This window comes from Ornithorhynchus anatinus, chromosome 12 (genome assembly GCF_004115215.2).
Source record: "Ornithorhynchus anatinus isolate Pmale09 chromosome 12, mOrnAna1.pri.v4, whole genome shotgun sequence".
Taxonomy (NCBI): domain Eukaryota; kingdom Metazoa; phylum Chordata; class Mammalia; order Monotremata; family Ornithorhynchidae; genus Ornithorhynchus; species Ornithorhynchus anatinus.
This window is the reverse complement of record NC_041739.1, coordinates 44016688-44038025: the sequence shown is the minus strand read 5'-3', so window position 1 is coordinate 44038025 and position 21338 is coordinate 44016688. Positions and strand designations below refer to the sequence as shown.

General features: G+C 46.5%; 1 protein-coding gene across 1 annotated transcript; it reads right to left on the bottom strand.

Annotated features, from left to right (window-relative positions):
• Positions 1-13253: 13253 nt before the first annotated feature.
• Positions 13254-15313, bottom strand: LOC114815471 (vomeronasal type-2 receptor 26-like). Its single transcript, XM_029076537.1, has 3 exons — positions 15222-15313; positions 14810-15045; positions 13254-14150 (listed from the first exon to the last, which is right to left on the bottom strand). Exons 1-3 carry the CDS (start codon positions 15311-15313, stop codon positions 13255-13257), a joined length of 1224 nt encoding a protein of 407 aa, XP_028932370.1. The 3' UTR covers position 13254.
• Between the last annotated feature and the right edge of the window lie 6025 nt (positions 15314-21338).

Sequence of the window (21338 nt, the reverse complement as noted above, 5' to 3'; positions counted from 1 at the left end):
GCTCACATCTTAATCCTCACTTTACAGATGTAGTAACTGAGGCCTAGAAGAATCAAGTGTCTTGTCCAAGGTCCCACAGCGGACAAGTGGCAGAGCTGGGATTGGAACCCAGGTCCTTCTGACTTTGCTGATGGCCTTATTAACTTGGTTTCAGACAGTAGTGAATCATCCTGCCTCAGAAGCTTACCATGCAGAATATTTTGCTAAACCACCCAATTCCAATGAGGGAGGTGCTAAACTTGGTTAAAAACCAACTTGCCAACTTGCTGAGGCCTCCAACATATTCAATTCGACCCCACCATATTTGTCCTCAGTCCTCAATCCTAAAACGTCAGAGTCCATGATACTCTACCGTACATTCCTTGAAAACCTGGGTGTATTTTAACAAATATCACTGGGTATATTTTCCCATAGACTTACATGTAGTAAATTGTCAACCATCTCAATATTCTCTCTCACCACAAATGTGTTAAAACTTCCAGTTGTCATGATTTTTGTTTTCTTGACATTCAAATATAGGCCCATCTTTTTGCACTGTTCCTTAACTTTTCATAATAAGCCCTTCAAATCATCTTCTCTTTCTGCTAGTAGGGTTGTATCATCAGCAAAATCAGGTGCCTAATTTTTGGCAAAGCAGTGTAAAGCTGATCAAACTTCACTTTCCAAAATGAGTGGCTCTAATTCAAAAGGAACTTCTTCCAATACTTCTTGGACATGGCCATCTTTCTGGTGTAGTTCTTGTATGTATTCTTTATGTCTCTTTTTAATTCCACTGGTGTCATTTATTGTCAGTCCATCTTTGCTTTTGACAAAGCCAATCCAAGGACGTTAGAGGCCCCACAAATAGTAGAGGCTCTCAAATCATACTGAATCTCAAATATTGCTTATAGGTTCATGTGAGTGCAGTTACTACTCTTGTAATTGCACTTGTGCTCTCCTTCCAGGACTTATTCTTTGTGGGACTCATGAGTGTAGCCAGTGGCTACATGGTTTTTGTCCTGCACAGATACTACTGGAGAGTCCAGCACCTTCATTGACCAAGCCACTTCCCTGGATGATGCCAGAGATCAGAGTTGTCAAGAAAGTCATTGCTCTGACCATGCTCTATTTTCTCCTCTATGGACAACAGTCATGCCGAGTGTTACAATGAGCATGAAAAATAATTCTCCGCTGTTAATGGACAGCCACATGATTTTGGGATTCACCTACTCAGCCATTATTCCACTCTTTATGACGTACAGTGACAAGGGAATGAGAAGGTTCAGGAATAAAGATTCACCTGTTCCCAAAAGATATCCCTCATAAGCTTAAGGAACGCTTCAGCAGCTAATCCCACCTCCCTACCAAATCATCTTGTTAGCCATCTTTAGCCACTCCAAGTGTTTTTAGGTTTTTTTAATTCCAAATATTCATGGTTTCAATACATTTGTTGTTTCCACTTATGTATATGCCTGTGCACTTATCTTACTATACTTACCTGTTCTTACTGTGCACTATTTGTGCCTGTCTCATGCTTTCATTATACCATAAACAACATGAGGGAAGCTGGGTGGGCTAATTAAAAGAGTGGACTAGAAGCCCTGGGCTCTAATTCTGCTCTGCCAGTTGTCTTCAATGTGATCTTCAGCAAGTCATTGAAGTTTGCTGTGCCTCAGCTTCCTCAACTATAAAATGGGGATTCAATACCAGTTCTCTCTCCGACTTAAAATGTGAGCCCTACCTGGAACTGGGTCCAACCTGATCAACTTGTATCTATCCCATCTATTCCTGTGGAGTGAAGGGAATGGAAGCCAGATCAGAGGGGGTCAAAACAAGAATTGGAGGAGAGGAATTTGAGACAGCTGACATATACAAATCATTCAAGGGGTATGAAGAAGAATGATAGGAATCAGATGGGGCAATAACTAGGATGGGGGGGGGCGTTGCAGAGTTAAGGGAGGGTTTCTTAGGATAGGGGAGACATGGGCATGTGGAAAATAATGGGGGAGAAGCCAGTTGGAGAGCAAAGAAATGAAGATGACTGTTAAGGAAGGAAGAGGGGAGGCGGTTCATTCATTTATTCATTCATTCAATCAATCAAATTTATTGAGCATTTACTGTGTGAAAGAGCACTGTTCAGCAACAGAGACAATCCCTACCCAACAAGGGGCTCACAGTCTAGAAGGGGGAGACAGACAAGGAAATAAAACAAAACAAGTAGACAGGCATCAATAGCATCAATATAAATAAATAGAACTATAGCTAGATAAGCATTATTAATAAAATTAATAGAATAATAAATATGTGCATATATACATAAGTGCTGCGTGGCAGGGAGAGAGTAGATCAGAGGGAGGGAGTCAGAGCAATGGGGAGGAGAGGAGGAGCAGATGAAAAGGGAGGCTCTCATCTTGGGAAGGCCTCCTGGAGGAGTTGAACTTTCAGTAGGGCTTTGAAGTGGGGTAGTTTGGCAGATGTGAGAAGGGAGGGCATTCCAGGCCAGAGGTACGATGTGGGGAAGGGCTCGATGGAGGGACAGGTGAGAACGAGGCACAGTGAGGAGGATAGCAGCAGAGGAGTGGATTGTGCAGGCTGGGCAGTAGAAGGAGGGAAGGGAAGAAAGGAAAGAGGGGACAAGGTGATAGACAAGCAAATAGTGAGAAGTTTTTACTTGATATGAAGGTTAATAGGCAACAACTGGAGATTTTTGAGGGGGGGGTGACATGCCCAGAGTGTTTCTCTAGAAAGATAATCGGGTCAGCAGAGTGAAGTATATATGGAAATGGGGAGAAACAGGAGGTTGGGAGATCAGAAAGGATGCTGATGCAGTAATCCAGTTGGGATATGATAAGTGATTTTACTAAGATAATGTACAAAGGAATGGAATGGCTGGGCCAGCTGATACACAACTGACTCTAATTAAAACAAACTAATTTTATTGGCCATACCTTAGTTACAGTTTAACCAGTTTCCCAAAAAGAACTTCTTAACACTTGGGAAGTGTTCTTCCTCTCTCTCACCTATAATTTTATTTCAGTGCATTGATTTCTAGGACTCAGTTTCCAAACCCAGCCCTGTGTATGTCAGAGAATAATGAAGGAGGCTTCTCTAGAGGTACATGTTTTGATGAGGCCCTGCACTTCAGAACTTCTGCAGAGCCCTCCCTCCAATTAAGGCCTCTGTTCTGAAAGCTCCTAGCAGAGAAGGAATGTGTGCTCTAATGTACTCTCCTAAGTGCTCAGGACTATGCTCTGCAAACAGTAAACTTTCATTAAAGAACAATGATTGTGCTGCTCCCTCAGCCAGCCAGGGAATGTAATCTGCCATGGATGAGGCACCAGACAGTCCCCATTTTGCTGAGATTCCAAGAATGAGCTGGACAGGAGCAACTCCTGGAGCCCCTGGGCCACAGCATACGTGGCGCTATACATAATGAAACTCAGGGGAGACATAGGGAAAAATGGTGCACAGATGGTATCTTCAAGGAAGAAATTTCTGAGCATCATCTTCCAGAAAGTTCAAGAAATGAAGTTTCAAAGGTTGACACCCAGAATTCCTTCAAGACAATGGCTTCTGGGTATTTTATTGGTTTAACTGTCCATAAAAAAAATCCTTCAACCCAGGAACCTCTTTAGTAAGGTTTGCCATAGTCCAAGTACCATAAAAATTGTTGCTATTTGTTACATATGTCATGCTCAAAGTAAAGTCCCATTGAAAGGTGGGACCAAAACCATTTTGGGCAGTCCAAACCTCTCTATCATTCATTCATTCAATAGTATTTATTGAGTGCTTACTATGTGCAGAGCACTGTACTAAGTGGTTGGAATGAACAAGTCGGCAACAGATAGAGACAGTCCCTGCCGTTTGATGGCCTTACAGTCTAATCGAGGGAGACAGACAGACAAGAACAATGGCAATAAATAGAGTCAAGAAATCCTATCACAAATCTAGGAAGACTGCCTCTCCATAAGCAGCCATCACCACGGCTGATGTAAATACACTCTAATTCAGTGTGTAAACTCTTTGCACTTCACCATCTCCTTCAGCACTTTTAGCAAAATGGGAGGCTATGACTCTGAGGCCTCAGGCCCAGAAACCATTTCTACCCCATTTACTTTCTCCTGAATCTGAGTGGTTTAGTGGAAAGAACACAAGCTTGTGAGGTAGAGGACGTGCATTCAAAGCCCAGCTCTGCCACCTGTCTTCTGTGTGACCTTGGGCAAGTCACTTGCAAGTCACTATGTCTCTATTACCTCATCTGTAAAATGGGGATAAAGACTGTGGGCCCTACATGGGACAAAATGATTATTACCTTGTATCCACCCCAGCGCTTAGAACAGTACTTGTCACATAATAAGCACTTGACAAATACCATAGTTATTATTCTCCCTGGGCCCAGGGCATGCGAAGGATGGCTGTTTCTGCTACTGATTGGTCTCTCCTTAAAACTCCAGGAACAACCACAGCTTATGGAAACTCTATCACAGAAGGGGTTCTTGGGAGCAATTGTGGCCTCTGGAGGCAGACCCCCTTCTACCCAGGACCACAAGTTCACAGAATGTCAGCTGCTCTGATGTCCCATTCAATCAATCAATTGCATTTAGAGTGCTTACTATGTACAGGGCACTGCAGTAAACATTTGGGAGAGGACAATACAAAAGAATTGGTAGACACATTCCCTGCCCACAATATGCTCACAGTCTAGAGGGGGGATGTGAGGCCTCAGGTCCTGGGGCTCAGCGGGCAAGCTCGGCTAATGGTTTCTGAGGCAGCAGCTCGGGGTCAGATCTGGATAGGGAGGCATCATTTCTTTATCAAGACTGACCATGGGCCATCAGGAGGTCTTCTGAAAGGTAGAAACCCACAGTCTAACAGCACATGTCAGCAAAGACAGCCCCAACTGTTCATTCTCAATCCTACTGGTCATGGCCTGGGAGAGGCCTTTCTGGTGTTGGCAGTAAACGCTGCTTCATTTGGCCTGCAAGGTCGATGGGAGAACCTACAGGGAAAGCTTGTATTTGGCCAGAATAGTGACAGGTGAGCATCAGTGTCAGTAAGGGCAATGCAATACATTTTGGGCAACATGAGCCTATGACCAATTGCTCATGGTTTGGGTAGATTCATTACGATGGGGAACAACACCCCCGCTTGCCCATGGTTTAGAAGAGGGGAGCCAATATACAGGGGGATCTTCCCCAGCCCCAGTTGGTGTGGAAAGAACATAAAGCCACTACCTGGTCTAACCACTGGGGTTTTGTGACAATTGTTTTCAGGAAGAGCATGGCCGCCTGAATAAAGTGCCGGGTTGGGAGTCAGAAGGATCTGGGTTCAACATACCTGTTTTGTGACTTTGGGCAAGGAACTTCACTTCTCTGTGCCTCAGTTACCTCAGCTGTAAAATGGTGATTAAGATCATGGGTCCTATATGGGATATGGACTGTGTCTAACCTGATTAGCTTGTATCTATCCCAGAGCTTAGGACAATGCCTGGCACATAGTAAGAGCAAAACAGATACCATAAAAAAAACCCAAAACTTCCCTCCAAGAGAGTATCTGCCTGTGTAGAGGACAGTGACCTTTAGCCCATCTGAAGCTTTCTTTTTGGGCTTGGGGAGTCTCCCATGATGGATCTGGGACACAGTCTTGGTCTGCTAGATCGAAGTTAATGGGGGCCAAATTAACCCCAGCCACCAGTTATCTTATCCTCTGGGAGATCAAGTGACATCACTTATCCCAGACATTTGGGAGCCTCTATGTCTTAGTTTAGTGTACACTGTCATTCAAATTTATAATAATGTTGGTATTTGTTAGCACTTACTATGTGCAGAGCATTGTCCTAAGCGCTGGGGTGGATACAGGGTCATCAGGTTATCCCCCATGGGGCTCACAGTCATTTGTTGAATCAGAGAAGCAGCATGGTGTAGTGGGTAGAGCAAAGGTCTGGGATTCAGAAGGACCTGAGTTCTAATCCCAGCTCCGCAGATTGTCTTCTGTGTGACCTTGGGCAAGTCACTTGCAAGTCACTTCACTTCTCTGGGCTTCAGAAGCCCCAAGCTAGATAATAGGGAATAAGATCGTGAGCCCTATTTAGGGCAGGGACTGTGTTCAACCTGATTTGCTTGCATCTAAGCCAGTGCTTAGAAAAGTGTCTGGTACATAGAAAGCACTTTATAAATACCACTAAAAAATGCTTGAAGGTTTCTGTGGGTTGCATCAGATCGGGTCTGAATATCCGGCTCTGGGTCATTGGTAACAAACAGATTAAAATGAAAAGACATCAGGCAGGGACTCTCCAAGGCTCCATCCTACACCACCACCTTGCGGGCAGGAAAAGGACAACTTGTTTCTCCACAGTGTAATCCAGGAATTCCCTGCCTGGCCTAAGTCCTGACTGGCCTTATCTGATGGGCCTGGGGACACTCCCGTCTCCTGGGCTCCCTCTCCTCCTACCCCATTTTGACTGTCTCTTTCCACCACTCTGGGAGACCCCTTTCAAAGCTCCAGCTTTGGTGTGGCTGGAAAGAAGAAAGGGTTGATGAGAGAGAGGGAGAGAGACAGAGACTTCCTCAAATCCTGGGCTGTATGACTAAAAGAGATGAACTTCTAGTTCCTCATTCATTACCCACATACGCAACTTAAAGAAGCATCTGGCCTACTGTAAATAGCCTGGGCCCAGGAGACAGATGAGATGGCTTTTAATTCCAGCTCCACCATTTCTCTGCTATGTGGCCTTTGGCAGTTCACTTAACTTCTCTGAGCCTCAGTTTCCTCCTCTATAAAATGGGTGTCAAATACTACTCCTTTCTTCTTAGATAGTAAGCCCCCACTGGGACAAGGAATGTGTCCAATCTGAGAATCTTTTATCTACCCCAGCGCTTAGTACAATGTTTGACACATAGGAAACACTTAATGAATACCATAAAAAACCCCAAAACCTTGCCCCAGTAGTCTAGCCACAATCTCCTCGAAGTTGGCAGGGTTATTCCTGAGCCCTCTTGCCCTCCCCTCCTGAAGGGGCTCTACCTAAGTCTGGCATCTGGATGTTCTGCCTATGGTTCTCCATCTCAATGCATTTGGTCACGGGGGTTTGGAAGTGGAGCCATTCTTGCAGCTGAGTGTCCCGTGGACTGAGCATTCTATATACTGGGCACAGGTGGATCACATAGGTGGGCTTTGAACAGATCTTTTTGCGCTTAAACCTGCCTTTAGCTGACACAGGCAGTTCCCCTTGGGACTCCAGGAGATGCTCCCACAGGAGCGAACCCTCGTTGTTGCCCGTGCTGTCTGTCAGCTTCTCATTGGCGGTTGAGCATGAAGTTGGCATCCTTGTTCTCCAACTGTCTCTGTCCATCGCTCTTAGTCCCTCCTCCAACGGTCCGTTGAACTTCACCTTATGGCCCTATCTCCATCTTAGAGCCATGTGGCCTGGATGGGTGGGGGCCCCAAAACATCAAATCGTTGTGGAGCCCGCTGTCTGCACTGTGGGGCCACCTCGGACAGCGAGGGCAACAGGGCAGCTTGAATCTCCCTCCCCACACCTCAGCAGAGCTCCAACCAGACCGTGGTTTGGAGCTGGTGGGAGCGTGGGTGGGGAGGAGGGAGGAACAATGGGGAAGAACCTTTTGCCCCTGGGCGAGGCTCCTTGTTCAAAGCCACCTGGGGATGCCCTGAGGCAGCAAAGGCTCTGTGCATGAGGCTTTGTGTTAGAGACAAGGTGGGGCTCACCTCCCTGCCCCAGGGCACAAGCCTCAGGAGGGGAAGAGTAACAGTGTTGTCTATAGCAATGGGAGAGTCACGGGGGGGGCAGGGTTTGAGTGAAACGATAAGGAGTTCTGTTTTCAACACCTTATGTTTCAGGTGATGGTGGGACATCCAAGTAGAGATGTAAGGCAGAAGGAAATGCGAGACTGCAGTGGAGAAGAGAGATCAGAGGTGGACATGTAGATTAGGGATTCATCTGCATGCAAGTGGTAGTTGAGGTTGTGTGAGAGAATGAGTTTTCCAAGGGAGTGAGAGTGTAAGTGGAGAAAAGAAGAGGACCCAGAACTGAATCTGGAGGGGCACTCACAGATAGGAGTTGAAAGGCAGAGGAGGAGACGATGAGAGAGACTGAGAACGAGTGGCCAGTGCCATGGGAGGAGAACCAGGGCAGGAGTCCTTCAGTGAAGCCAAGGTTGGATAATGTTTCCAGAAGGGACAGTGTCGAAGGCAGTTTAGCGGTCTAGGAGGATTAGGGGGGAGTAGAGACAGTTGTATTTAAGAAGAAGGAGGCTCTCCTCACCTCGCCCCTTCGTACCTCTCCCCCTTTCTCTCTTTCTACTGCCCACCCCGCATGTTCCGCTCCTCTGCTGCCCACCTCCTCACCGTCCCTCGGTCTCGCCTATCCCGCCATCGACCCCTGGACCACGTCCTCCCGTGGTCCTGGAATGCCCTCCCTCCCCACCCCTGACAATCTAATTCTCTTCCCCTCTTCAAATCCCTACTTAAAGCTCACCTCCTCCAAGAGGCCTTCCCAGATTGAGCTCCCCCCTTTTCCCTCTGCTCCCTCTACCCCTCCTTCACCTCTCTGCAGCTAAACCCTCTTCTCCCCCCTTTCCCTCTCCTCCTCCCCCTCTCCCGTCCCACCCCCTCAGCACTGTATTCATCCGCTCAACTGCATATATCTTCATCACCCTCTTTATTTTGTTTATTTTGTTTAATGAGATGTACATCACCCCGATTCTATTTAGTTGCCATTGTTTTTATGAGATGTTCTTCCCCTTGACTCCATTTATTGGCACTGTTCTTGTCTGCCTGTCTCCCCCGGTTAGACTGTAAGCCCATCAAAGGGCAGGGACTGTCTCTATCTGTTGCCGACTTGTACATTCCAAGCACTTAGTACAATGCTCTGCAAATAGTAAGCGCTCAATAAATACTATTGAATGAATTGGTGGACCTCTGAGATGGCGATTTCTGTGGAGTGAAGGGGACAGAAGCCAAATTGGAGAGAGTCAAGGGGAGGGTTGAAGGAGCGGAACTTGAGACAGTGGGTGTAGGCAACTCCCTCAAAGACTTTGGAGAGGAATGATAGGAGGGAGATGCGGTGATAATGGGAGGGAGCTGTGGGGCCAGGTGACGGTTTTTGACATGCGTGAAAGCATGTCATGAAGAGACATGAGCATGTTTGAAAGCAGTGGGGAAAAAGCCACTGGAGAGCGAACAGTTGAAGATGGTAGTCAGGAAGGGAAGAAGGTAGGGGCAAGTGTTTTAATAAGGTGCAAAGGGATGGGTTTGCAGGAGTAGTTGCAGGGAGTGGATTTTTAGAGAACCCAGGAGATCTCTTTACATACTGCTGGGAAGAATGGGAGAGTTGAAGAAGGGGCAGGAGGGGTGAAGAAGTGGAGAGGAGCAAGGGAGATTTTAGGGAGATCACACCTGATGGTTTCAATTTTCTCAATTAAAAAGGAGGCCAGTTCATTAGGGTTAAGGAATATTGGAGTGGAGGGAGGGACTCTGAGGAGGGATTTAAACATCTGGACCAACTGGCAATAATAATGGGCTTAGTTATCAATAAAGATGGAGAGATAATTTTTCCAGGAAGAGGAGAGTGCAGAGTTAAAGCACGCAAGTATGACCTTGATCCAGGGAAATGATCCAGACAGCAGAGTAAAGTATAGACTGGAATAGGGATAGTCAGGAGGTAGGGAGGTGATCAAGGAGGTTGATACTGGGATTAAGGCAGGATAGGATTACCGAGGTAATTTCCACAGATTACTGTAACAGCAGTTTGGATAGAGATGAAAGGGATAATTTTACCAAACCTGGGAAAGTCGAACTAGTCTGCTTTAATCACTGAATATGTGCACTGAATGAGAGAGATGAGTCGAGGACACCACCACCATTATGGGCTAGTGAGAAAGGAAGGATGGTGGTGCTGTATATGAGTGATGGGAAAATCAGGGGCGGATAGGTTTTGGGTGTGACGATGAAGAGTAGCATGGCTCAGTGGAAAGAGTTCGGGCTTGGAAGTCAGAGGTCATGGATTCAAATCCTGGCTCTGCCACTTTTCAGCTGTGTGACCTTGGGCAAGTCACTTCACTTCTCTGGGCCTCAGTTCTCTCAGCTGTAAAATGGGGATGAAGACTGTGAGCGTCACGTGGGACAACCTGATGGCCCTGTATCTACCCCAGCGCTTAGAACAGTGCTCTGCACATAGTAAGTGCTTAACAAATACCAACACTATTATTATTATTATTATTATTATTATTATTGGACATGTTCAGTGTGAGGTGTTGCAGAGACATTCACGTGGAAATGTCCTGAAGGCAAGCAGAAACGCGAACCTGCAGAGAGGGAAAGGGATCAGGGCTGGAGATGTAGATTTGAGAAACATCCAAGTAGGGGTGGTAGTAGAAGCCATGAGAGCAAAAGATTTCTCCACGGGAGTGGGCATAGATGGCGAATAAAAAGGGACCCAGAACTGAACCTTGAGGGATGCCCACAGTTAGGGGGTGGGATGCAGAGGAGAAGTCCATGAAAGAGAATTAGAAGGAGAGACCAGGGAGATAGGAGGAGAACCAGGAGAGGACAGTGTCAGTGAAGGCAAGCTTGGATAATATTTCCAGCCAAAGCAGGTGGCTGACAGTATCGAAGACAGGTGAGAGGTCGAGAAGGATTAGGGTGGAATAGAGGCTTTTGGATTTAGCAAGAAGGGATCGTTTATGATGTTTGAGAAGTAGGTTTCTTTGGTGTGAAGGGCACAGAAGCCAGATAGAAGGGGGTCAAGGAGAGATTTGGAGGACAGGAACTTGAGAGATCAGGCATAGACAACTCACTCTGGGATGTGAAAAGGAATGGTAAGAGGGAGTTGGGGTGATTATGAGAGAGAGTCAAAGTGTTAAGGGAAGGGTTTTTTTTAGGATAGGGAGTACATGAGTAGGTTTGAAAGCAGTGGGGAAAAAGCCATTGGGGAACTAATATTTGATGATGGTGGTCAGGAAGGGAAGAAGGAGGGGGTTAGTGCTTTGATAATTGCAAAGGGATGGAGTCGGGTGCCCAGTTGGAGGGGGTGGAATTTGAGAGAAGGCAGGAGACCTCCTCTTGAGATACTCCTGGGAAAGATGGGAGAATTGAAGAAGGGGCAGGAGGAGGGAGGGAATGGAGAAAAGCAGGAGAGATTTTAGGGAAATCACACCTAGATCACACCTGTTGGATTCAATTTTCTCAATGAAGAAGGAGGACAGGTCACTGGAGGAAAGGGATAGGGCAGGCAGGGGTCAGGGCTTTAAAGAGACATTTTCACCCCGATGAATCAGTCAATAGTTTCAGCATTCCACGGTATTTACTGAACCCTAAAGTAGTACAGACTCCTGCACTAAATCTATATGAGAATACATAATAGATTGGTAAAATAGAATTGACAGATATCATCACTTACAAGCACTTTACAGTGTAGAAGGGGAGAGAGACATTATAATAAAGTACACATAGTTGAGGCATCAGAGGATAAATAATGATAATGATGGTATTCGTTAAGCACTTACTATGTGCCAAGCACTATTCTAAGTGCAGGGGGAGATGCAAGGTTATTAGGCTGTCCCAAGTGGGTCTACCAGTCTTAATTTCCATTTTCCAGGTGAGATAACTGAGGCACAGAGAAGTGACTTGCCCAAAGTCACATAGCTGAGCACTGACAGAGCCAGGAATAGAACCTACGACCTCTGTCTCCCAAGCCTGTGCTCTTTCCTCTAAGCCATGCAAATATGTGGATTTAAGAGCAGAGGGGCTTTCGGGTGGGTTGAATCTAAAAGAGCTTGAGGTGTACAGACCCTAGAGAATAGCTGATGCAGAAAGTAGGCCAAAAAGGAAAGGGAATTGAGGGTTGATGCCTTTCTTCTTCATCCTGAGAGCTCGGTCTCACTAAGCAGGGTCTCCACCTTCCCATACCAGAGACCTGATCCCCTTTGTCTCCTCCCTCATCCGCTGCCCCAGGCTTGCCCCAGACACACTTTAGCCCAGTGGTTTACTCTTTACAGAACCCACCAGGCTGCACCACTGATTCTAAAACCCTATTGAAGTGGCAAATGGCCATACAGTCAACTACTATAGAGGTGAGTTCAGTTCACAGAGGAGGTCTCTAGGAAATGGAGTATGACAGGAAAAGGCACAATCCAGAGGATTATGGTCAACTACCAGAATCGAATGGAGCCAAATGACCTTCCGCAGGGAGACTAAGGGTCTATCCTTGTACATGAGCCCGGGATGCCAAGGGAAAGTTCTGATCCTGACTCCCAGAACTCCAGCTGGGGAAAGCGTGGGACCTCAGCCCTGCTCCCCAGTGCCCTTGAGCCAGAGGCAGGGGAAGAGAGACTCTCAACTCCTCCTCCCTAAATTCCCTGAACCCAGAGGACAAGCTGAGGCAGACCAGACTTCTTCCAGAATTCACCTACAGGGAGGGGGATGTGGGGAGCAGGTTTTGTCCTCCTATTTCTGTCCCACCTACCCTGGAAGAGAATATGAGAGAATATGGAGAATATGAGAATATGGAGAAGCAGCGTGGCTCAGTGGAAAGTGCATGGGCTTTGGAGTCAGGACTCATGAGTTCGAATCCCAGTTCTGCCACTTGTCAGCTGTGTGACTGTGGGCAAGTCACTTAACTTCTCTGTGCCTCAGTTCCCTCATCTGTAAAATGGGGATTAAGACTGTGAGCCCCACGTGGGACAACCTGATTCCCCTGTGTCTACCCCAGCGCTTAGAACAGTGCTCGGCACATAGTAAGCGCTTAACAAATACCAACATTATTAATATGAGGGGGCAGCCTTTGTCCCCTGTTTCTGTCCCACCTCTCCGTTAGGTATCCAAGCTGGAAAGCACACCTCCCCCTGCTCTAAGCAGGAACTTGAATGAGTTTCTCCATCATACCCACCTCACCCTTTCCAGTGTAGACAATTGTCAAATACCCTTGGAGTTGTGTGTCCAGAGCAGCTACTCCACTGTACTAGAGATCAGTCGGGCTCAGCCTGTGGTGGCCTCCAGCACAATCAACAGAATAAATAAGCAGTTTCTGTAGGAGACCAGCCTGGAGAAGGGAAGAGCCCAGGAGACCGTGGGACAAACATTCCAGTATCCATCGGAGCATCTAGGCCTGACCTCTGATTAGGATTGGTCAACTAAATCTATTTTGGATGGCCCTGACAAGATTTTTCTTTCTCTTTATGTCCTGCTATTAAAGGAAAAATGGGGTGGAGAAAAATGATAAGCAATTAAAACAACAACCTTGAACTAGTGTCCCAACATTCATTTCCTCTTCAAACACTCCCGGGTGTTCCTGTCAGGTTGCACCAGGATCACGTAGCACTTGGGGATGAAGATGCAGCTAAGAACCCCGGCACTGGAGGTCAGGATGGAGAAGATCTCCGCAGCCACCGTGGCCTTCCCCTTGGTGCTCTGGTATGCGGGGAGGAAGGAAGCCCAGACGCTGCAGAACACCAGCATGCCAAACGTGATAAACTTGGCCTCGTTGAAGCTGTCAGGCAGTTTCCTGACCAGAAAAGCCACAGTGAAGCTCACCAGGGCTAGAGAGCCCAGATAGCCCAGGACACAGTAGAAGGCAGTCACAGAGCCCTCATTACACTCGATGATAATGAGTCCAGGCTCAGAGTGTGTGTTCATCTCTGGGAATGGGGGAGCGGTGCCCAGCCAGATCACACAGATGAGCACCTGGACCAGGGAGCAGGACAGGACTATTGAAGTCGAGGTTCTGGTCCCCACCCACCCTCTGATGTTGCTCCCCAAGCTTGTGGCCCTGAAGGCCAGAACCACAATGACAGTTTTGGCCAAGATAGAGGAGACGGCCACGGTGAACACAACACCAAAAGCTGTTTGTCGGAGGAGGCAGGAGGCTGGGGTGGGTTGGCCGATGAAGATCAGGGCGCAGAGGAAACAGAGCTTGAGGGATATGAGGAGGGTGTAGCTGAGATTGCGGTTATTGGCTCGGACTATGGGGGTGTCTCGGTACTTAATGAAGACCCCTAAAATCAGGGCTGTGAGAAGACAGAAGGAGAGAGACGTGCAGACCAGGATCAGCCCCAGAGGTTCTTTGGGGGACAGGAAAGTCACCACTTTGTGGAGACAGCCATCTCTCGCAATGTTTGGATATTGATCTTCGGGACACTTCACACACTGTTCCGCATCTGAAAGGAAAGAATCATTCAACCAATCAATTAATCCCTAGTATTTATTGAGCACTTACTGTATGCAGAATGCTATACTAAGTGATTGGAGAAGTACAATTCAACAGCATGGGTAGACATATTCCTGGCCTAGGAGTTCATAGTATGAAAAAGGAGACAGACTGTAAAATAAGTAAATTGATAAATGATGGATATGCATGTAAGTGCTGAGGGGTTGAGGGTGGGGTGAATATCGAGTGCCTTAAAGAGGGAGGGAAAGAGGAAGGAACAGAATCTCACAGCCCCCTGCAACACACATTTTCCTCCCCCTGTCAGTGTCATAGCCCTGGCTGGGATTTTTACCTCTCCCTCAAATTTGACTCATCTCCCAGCCCTCTGGCCCAGTGCCAAAACTGTATTTTTCCATATCTTGCCCTCAGCTTGCAGTCACCCCAGTCCGTAGACAGGAAGCCGATTAGTAAAACACCAGAACATCTGTGTCTGACATTAGGTGTGCCCATCTTTGGTCTGCCCCTTGGACTTTACCACTGGTTGTCTCTGTCTCACCACGTCTTGGGTCTGTCATGATCTGGCTCATGCCCACAGGCTGTGGGGCAGTGAGACCCCTTCAGGAGCATATGCTAGGTCATGCAAGAAGATGGGTCTCTGCACACACCTACCTGTCTCATTGGAAATCTCCCCCTCCGGGCACTGGACACAAAAATAGCAGCAGAAGGCCTCCCCCTGCTGGGCACGTTTTCTGAAGCCGGGTCCACAGCTCCTGCTGCACCGTGACTGTGGAGCCTGAACTTTCCCCAGACAGAGGACAATGACAGTGAGGGTGGAGCTCCAAAGCCCCAAACCCGCTTGGTTGATCCTGGGACCATCCCATCCAAAGGCCTCCCAACAAGGTCTCCTATAGGTCTGAGTTCCAACAAGGTCTGGGCTATAGAAGGCCCCCTCTTCACTGCCTCCTCCACATCACCTTACTCCTCCCTGCTCAGAGTCTGGACCTGCAGGGGGCCAGAGGGACCAAGTCCTATTTCTGACCTGGGTCAAGAATGATATCCAGGCATCCCTTCCTCCTCTCACCCTTGCTGACTGCTGCGAGGTTTCTTCCCCCCTAAAACCTCTAAAACCTTAAATTCTTTATTGGATCCAGAAACATGTGTCTGAGAAACCATCCTGGGAAGGTGTAAAGTTCTGAATAGAAGAATGTTGAAGTATTTTCATTTTTCTGTGGACTTCCATGGGACTGACATTGCGCAGCAGGAATTATCACTGGGGAAATTGCTTTCTGCCTCCTGGTGTGTCCATACCCCTTCCCTAACTCTGAGAACCCCAGTTTACCAAACTCAGTTGCCGTGACCACCACTACATGATCTCACAGTGACTATGTGGGGATCACATTCCCTGGGTGGCCCTGAGGCTAGGGTGACTGACCCATCACCAGCTCCAGCCCATGCAGATGACCAGGGAGAGCCATGTCAGGTCAGGGCTCTCTCCTCATGACCGCTAAACCAAAGGAGCCAATCCCTACTGATCTCAACCCAAGAGATAACTAAATGAAGCCACCAGTAACTTCTGCTTCCTTCTTCAGGACACCAGGACCCCAGCTCCCACCAGGATATACCCATGCCTTGCTGCAGGGATTTAAGCTGCAGTCAAACTCCGTCAGAATGCCCCCTTCTGGACTGCCATGCTACACCCAGGACTCCATGCCCTTCTAGGGCAGGGAGCAATCTTGGAGGAGGGCACTAGGATGGTATCACATGGCATCATATGATAGATAGGTAAATATGAGAGGAGGCAGCACCACCTTTCGATCGTAGTTCAACCCCTTCACCTAGGGATTGGGCATATTGATAGGATCACCAGAAACCACCACTTTGGGGTTGCTTTAGTGCTAGCACCCTTTAAAGCCCTACTGAAAGCTCACCTCCTCCAGGAGGTCTTCCCAGACTGAACCCTGCTTTTATTCAGCTCTTCCTCCCTTCCCCATCACCCAGACTCTCTCCCTCTGCTTTACCCCTCTCCCTGCCCCACAGCTCTTGTTTATATATGTACATATTTATTATTCTATTTATATTATGGCTGCATATATATCTATAATTCTATTTATTTATATTCATGCTATTGATGCCTATCTACTTGTTTTGTTTAGTTTTGTTTTCTGTTCCCCCCACCACCACACCATAGATTGTGAGCCCGTTGTTGAGTAGGGACTGTCTCTATTTGTTGCCAAATTGTATTTTCCAAGTGCTTAGTACAGTGCTCTGCACACAGTACGTTTTCAATAAATATGATTGAATGAATGAATGAATGAATGAATGGCTGCGGTCCCCTTTACCCTTATAGTATCGGTTTATGCTCCCCTTGAAGACCAAGGTCAGTGTCTCATTGCCACCTAAGTATTCTTTCAGCCCTAGGTATTCATTCATTCATACATTCAAACCTTTTTATTGAGTCATTAATTTTTATTGAGTGCCTACTGTGTGCAGAACACTGTACATTGGGATAGTACAATAGAATAATAAAGAGAAACAATCCCTGCCCACAGTGAGCTTACATTCTAAAGTCTAGGTACAGTGCTGTGACACAGTAAGCACTCCATCAATACAATCACTACTAGAAGTTTTGGATAATCACCCCAGGACAGCCAGCAATTCTTAATGGCTGCTTACCTGAGAGGCTTCGCCAGGCCACACGATCATTGCCTCATTGACGCTGACATCTTGGTTGGGAGTTGCCTGGGGGTCCACCTCCCCAACTTTCACAAATTCACCAGTTCCATTGGGAAAGATCACAAAGTTCAAAATGTCAAATTTTGCAGAAGATCTTCTGTTCTCATCCAGAATCACCAGTTGTCCGGCAGGGTTGACAAACTGGACATTTCTCAGAAACTCATGGAACTGAAATACATAAAAGGAAATTCTGGAGACTCCTGTCCCTAACGGAGGTGAGACCAGCAGCAGTGGGGTAGGTGGTCACGCAGAGAAATTGGAGTTTGATGGCCAAACATCTCCTTTGTGACGAGTGAGAAACAGCATGGCTTAGTGGAAATGGCATGGGTCTATAATTTGTGGGACCTGGGTTTCAATCCCATTTCTACCCCTTGCCTGCTATATGACCTAGGGGATGTAATGATAATGATAATAATAATTGTGATTTTTGTTAAGCACTTACTGTATGTCAGGCAGTGTACTTAACACTGCTGGGGGGATACAAGAAAATCAGGTTTGAGATAATCTCTGTCCCACGTGGGGCTCACAGCTTCATTCCTCATTTTACAGATGAGGTAACTAAGGAACAGAAAAGTAAAATGACATGCCCAAAGACACACAGAAAAAAAATGGTGGAGACACAATTAGAACTCATGACCTTCTGACTCCCAGGCCCATACTCCATCCACTAAGCCTTGCTGCTTCTCCAGGTCATTTAACTTCCCTGGGTCTCAATTTCCTCATCTGTAATATGGAGATTCAATATCTCTTCCCCCCTCTCCCTTAAACTATGGGCCCCCATGTGCAGCAAGGACTGTGTCTCCCACTGACCCCAATGTTCACAGCAGTGGTGGAAGCTAGTAAGCACTTAGCAAATATCACCATCCGTATTATTATCATTATCATCACAACTTCCTAAGAAAACTGCCACTGGGACAGAAAGGGGGAGATTTGGAGACTGGGAACAGTTGTACCACAGGGAGGAGACCTCTGCTCCCTCACCTTTGGCCCTACTGACGGCCCTGCTCCTTCAGTTCCCCTACCCTCCCCCTGGCATCAATCACCCAGCTCAGGAATCAGGGAAGTCTCTCTTCTGCTCTCTCTCTCTCCCTCTCTCTCTCTGTCTCTTTGTCTCTCAGTCTCTCTCTCTATTTCCCAGCATGAAAGGGAGATCACAGAAGGTGACCCTGGGACTATTCTCCATCTCATCCATACATAGACAAAGAGGAGGGAAGGTAGGGACATGTCTGTCTGACAGTTGGGGGTGCCTCACCCTAGGACCAGTGGCCCTGCTGACCCCTTTCACTCAACAGTTAGTTTGTGGAGTTGGGGAATGGGGAGCTATACCCAGAAGAGAGGAGGAAGACAGATGCTGAGGATCATGATGATGTGCATGGTGATACACAGCACTGCACTCTGTGACCACCCCCCAATCCCCGACATCCCCAGTGGAATAGCATTAGTTATTCCAATGTATATAAGTTTTCCTTCATGTTTGAAGAAGGCAGCACTGATGGCAGTAGTCACCTCTGAGTTTGTCAGTGGCTGAAAAGTCTGATCTGGGATGCACAGTGTCAGCCAAAAAGACTGTCCCTTGTGTTGTTAAGTTTAACATTTGCAGTAACTAGCACTATGTTCTCTTTTCCCTGCAGTGGATGAACCACATCCTAAATCAGTATTGTGATTATTAATATATATGAATTAAAAATTCATTATGAATAGGGGATAGGTCTACCAACTCTGTTGTACTGTACGTTTGATGGCCAAACATCTCCTAGGTGATGAGTGAGAAACAGCATCACTTAGTGGATAGGGCATTGGCCTATGAGTCGTAGGACCTGGGCTCCAATTCCAACTCTACCACTTGACTGCAGTGTGACCTAGGGCAAGTAATAATAATAATAATTATAATAATGGCAATTGTTAAGTGCTTACTATGTGTCAGGCACTGTACTAAGTGCTGGGTGAAGATACAAGTGAATTTGTGTTGGATTAGTACAGTGCTTGCCACACAAGCACTGTTTTGTGGATTGATTTACATCTTCCTTTTTTTGCCAGGATATGTATGACTGGGCCGTCTGATATACCAATGACTGTGATTTAAACAAACCAATTTTTATTGGCTAAACCTCAGTTACCATTTAACCATGTGCCCAGGAAAGGTTTCTTGCACTAGAGTAGTGTTCCTTCTCTTTCTTACCTTCAATTTCATTTCACTGCACTGATTTCTAGGACTTGGGCTTTGAACCCATATCAGAGAATGACAGAGGAAGCTTCTTTGAAATTGTAAGTTTCCATCAGGCCCTCTATCTCCAAACTTCAGCAGGGTCTTCCTCTTGGGACCTCTAGACTAAAAGTTCCTTGTGGACAGGAAATGTGTCTACCAAGTCCTTATAATATATTCTTCTGAGTTCTCAGGACTGTGTTTTGCATACAGTAAGCTCTCAATAAACACTATTGATTAACTGATTGATCGTGCTACTCCCTGGTTGAGTGGGGGAATATTACCTGCCATGGAGGAGGTACCAGACGATCCTCGTTTCCCCAAGACTTCACATCTGATCTGGACAGGAGCAACTCCTGGAAACCATGTGCCACAGCATACACAGCATTGTAAACACTGTAACTCGGGGCAGACATCGTTAGGGAAAAATAGTGCATAGGCAGCATCTCCAAGGAAGCATTTTCTGAGCATTTTCTTCCATAGATTTCAGAAAACGAAAAAGCACAGTCAAAGGCAGACTCCCAGAATTTCTTCAGAATAATGCTGTCTGGGTATTTTGCTGGTCTAATGGTCCGTAAAAAATCCCTGAAACCGGGGACTTCTTTAGCAAAGTTTGCCATAGTCAAAGTCCCATGAAAATGATTATTATTTGCTTCATGCATCATGCTCAAAGTAAAATCCCAGTGATAGGTGGTGATCAAAACCATCTTGGACAGTCCAAACCACTCTATCACAGCTCTAAGAAGGTTTAGGAACTCTGCATCCCCATAGGCAGCTATCACATTGGTTGATGAAGCCATGATCCTGGCATAGAAATGCAGAATTTTATAAGTATTGAACTTGCCACTGGGGATCTTCTCAGTAAAGGCTGCACAGACACCATTCCTGACCATCTCCCCTGTCACGTTTAAAAGGAAACTCTCTCCTCTCATATCATCTGACACCACCAGTCCCACCCAGGTCCAGCCAAAATGCACCATTAACTGGACCATCATCCGGGGCAGAGAGGAAATCCTGGGGGCCACCTGATAGAGAGATGGAAATCGGATCTTGTCGCTCAGTACTGGATCAAACGGGCCATAGGTGATCTGGGTAGAAAACAACAGATCTCAATGGGAGGTGTGAAAACATGGCAAATTCGTCAAAAGTGTTTACTTAGCTCCTGCTTTGGGAAGAATGCTGTTCTTACCAGTTGGTAAAGGGTAATCAAGACAAAAAACACAGCACCTACCCTCAAAAAGATTTTAAACAGTCAGTCATATTTATTGAGAGTTTACTGTGAGAAGAGCACTATACTAAGTACTTTGGAGAGTACAATATAATAGGACTGGTAACCACGTTCCCTGCCAACAGGGAGATAATAGACAAGAGGTAGAGGCAGACATTAAAGTAAATTATGTATAGGGACATAAGTGCTGTGGGTATGAAAGTAGGTTCGATAAAGTGTACAGGGCCAGTCAGAAGGGGTAGGGAGAAGGGAAAATAAGGGTTTAATCTGTGATTAGACTGTGAGCCCATCATTGGGCAGGGATTATCTATATCTGTTGCCAAGTTGTACATTCAAGCACTTAATACAATACTCTGCACATAGTAAGTGCTCAATAAATACTATTGAATGAATGAATGAATGAAAGAGATTTGATTTCAATAAGCCTTTGAAGGTGGGGAAAGTGATTGTCTGACTGATATGAAAGGGTTGAGAGGTCTGAGGCCAGAGGCAGGATGAGGGCACGGGATCAGGAGCAAGATGGATGTGATCAAGGTATAGTGATTAGATTGGCATTAGAGGATCGATGCTTATGGACTGGGTTGTACTAGGAAGCCAGCAAGCTAAGATAGGAAGGGGCAAGGTGATTGGGTGCACTGAATTTTATCTTAAGGAGTTTCTGTTTGATCAGGAGGTGGATGGCCAGTCACTAGAGATTCTTTGAGGAGCAGGGAAACCTGGACTGAAAGGTTTTTTGAGAAAAGTGATTCAGGAAGCAGAGTGAAGTATGGACTGAAGTGGACAGAGACAAGGGACAGGCAGGCCAGCAAGTAAGCTGAAGTCAGGATGAAGTAGTCAGGGATGAATAGGGTAAGTGCTTGAATCACCAGAGTAGCAGTTTGGCTGGAGAGGGAAGGGCAGATTTTAGCGATGTTGTGAAGGAAGAACCGCTTGGATTTGTTGACAGATTGAATATACATAGGTTTAATGTCAAGGATAATGCCAAGGTTATGTGCTTGCGAGACAGGGAGGATGGTGTCCTGTCTAGAGTGATG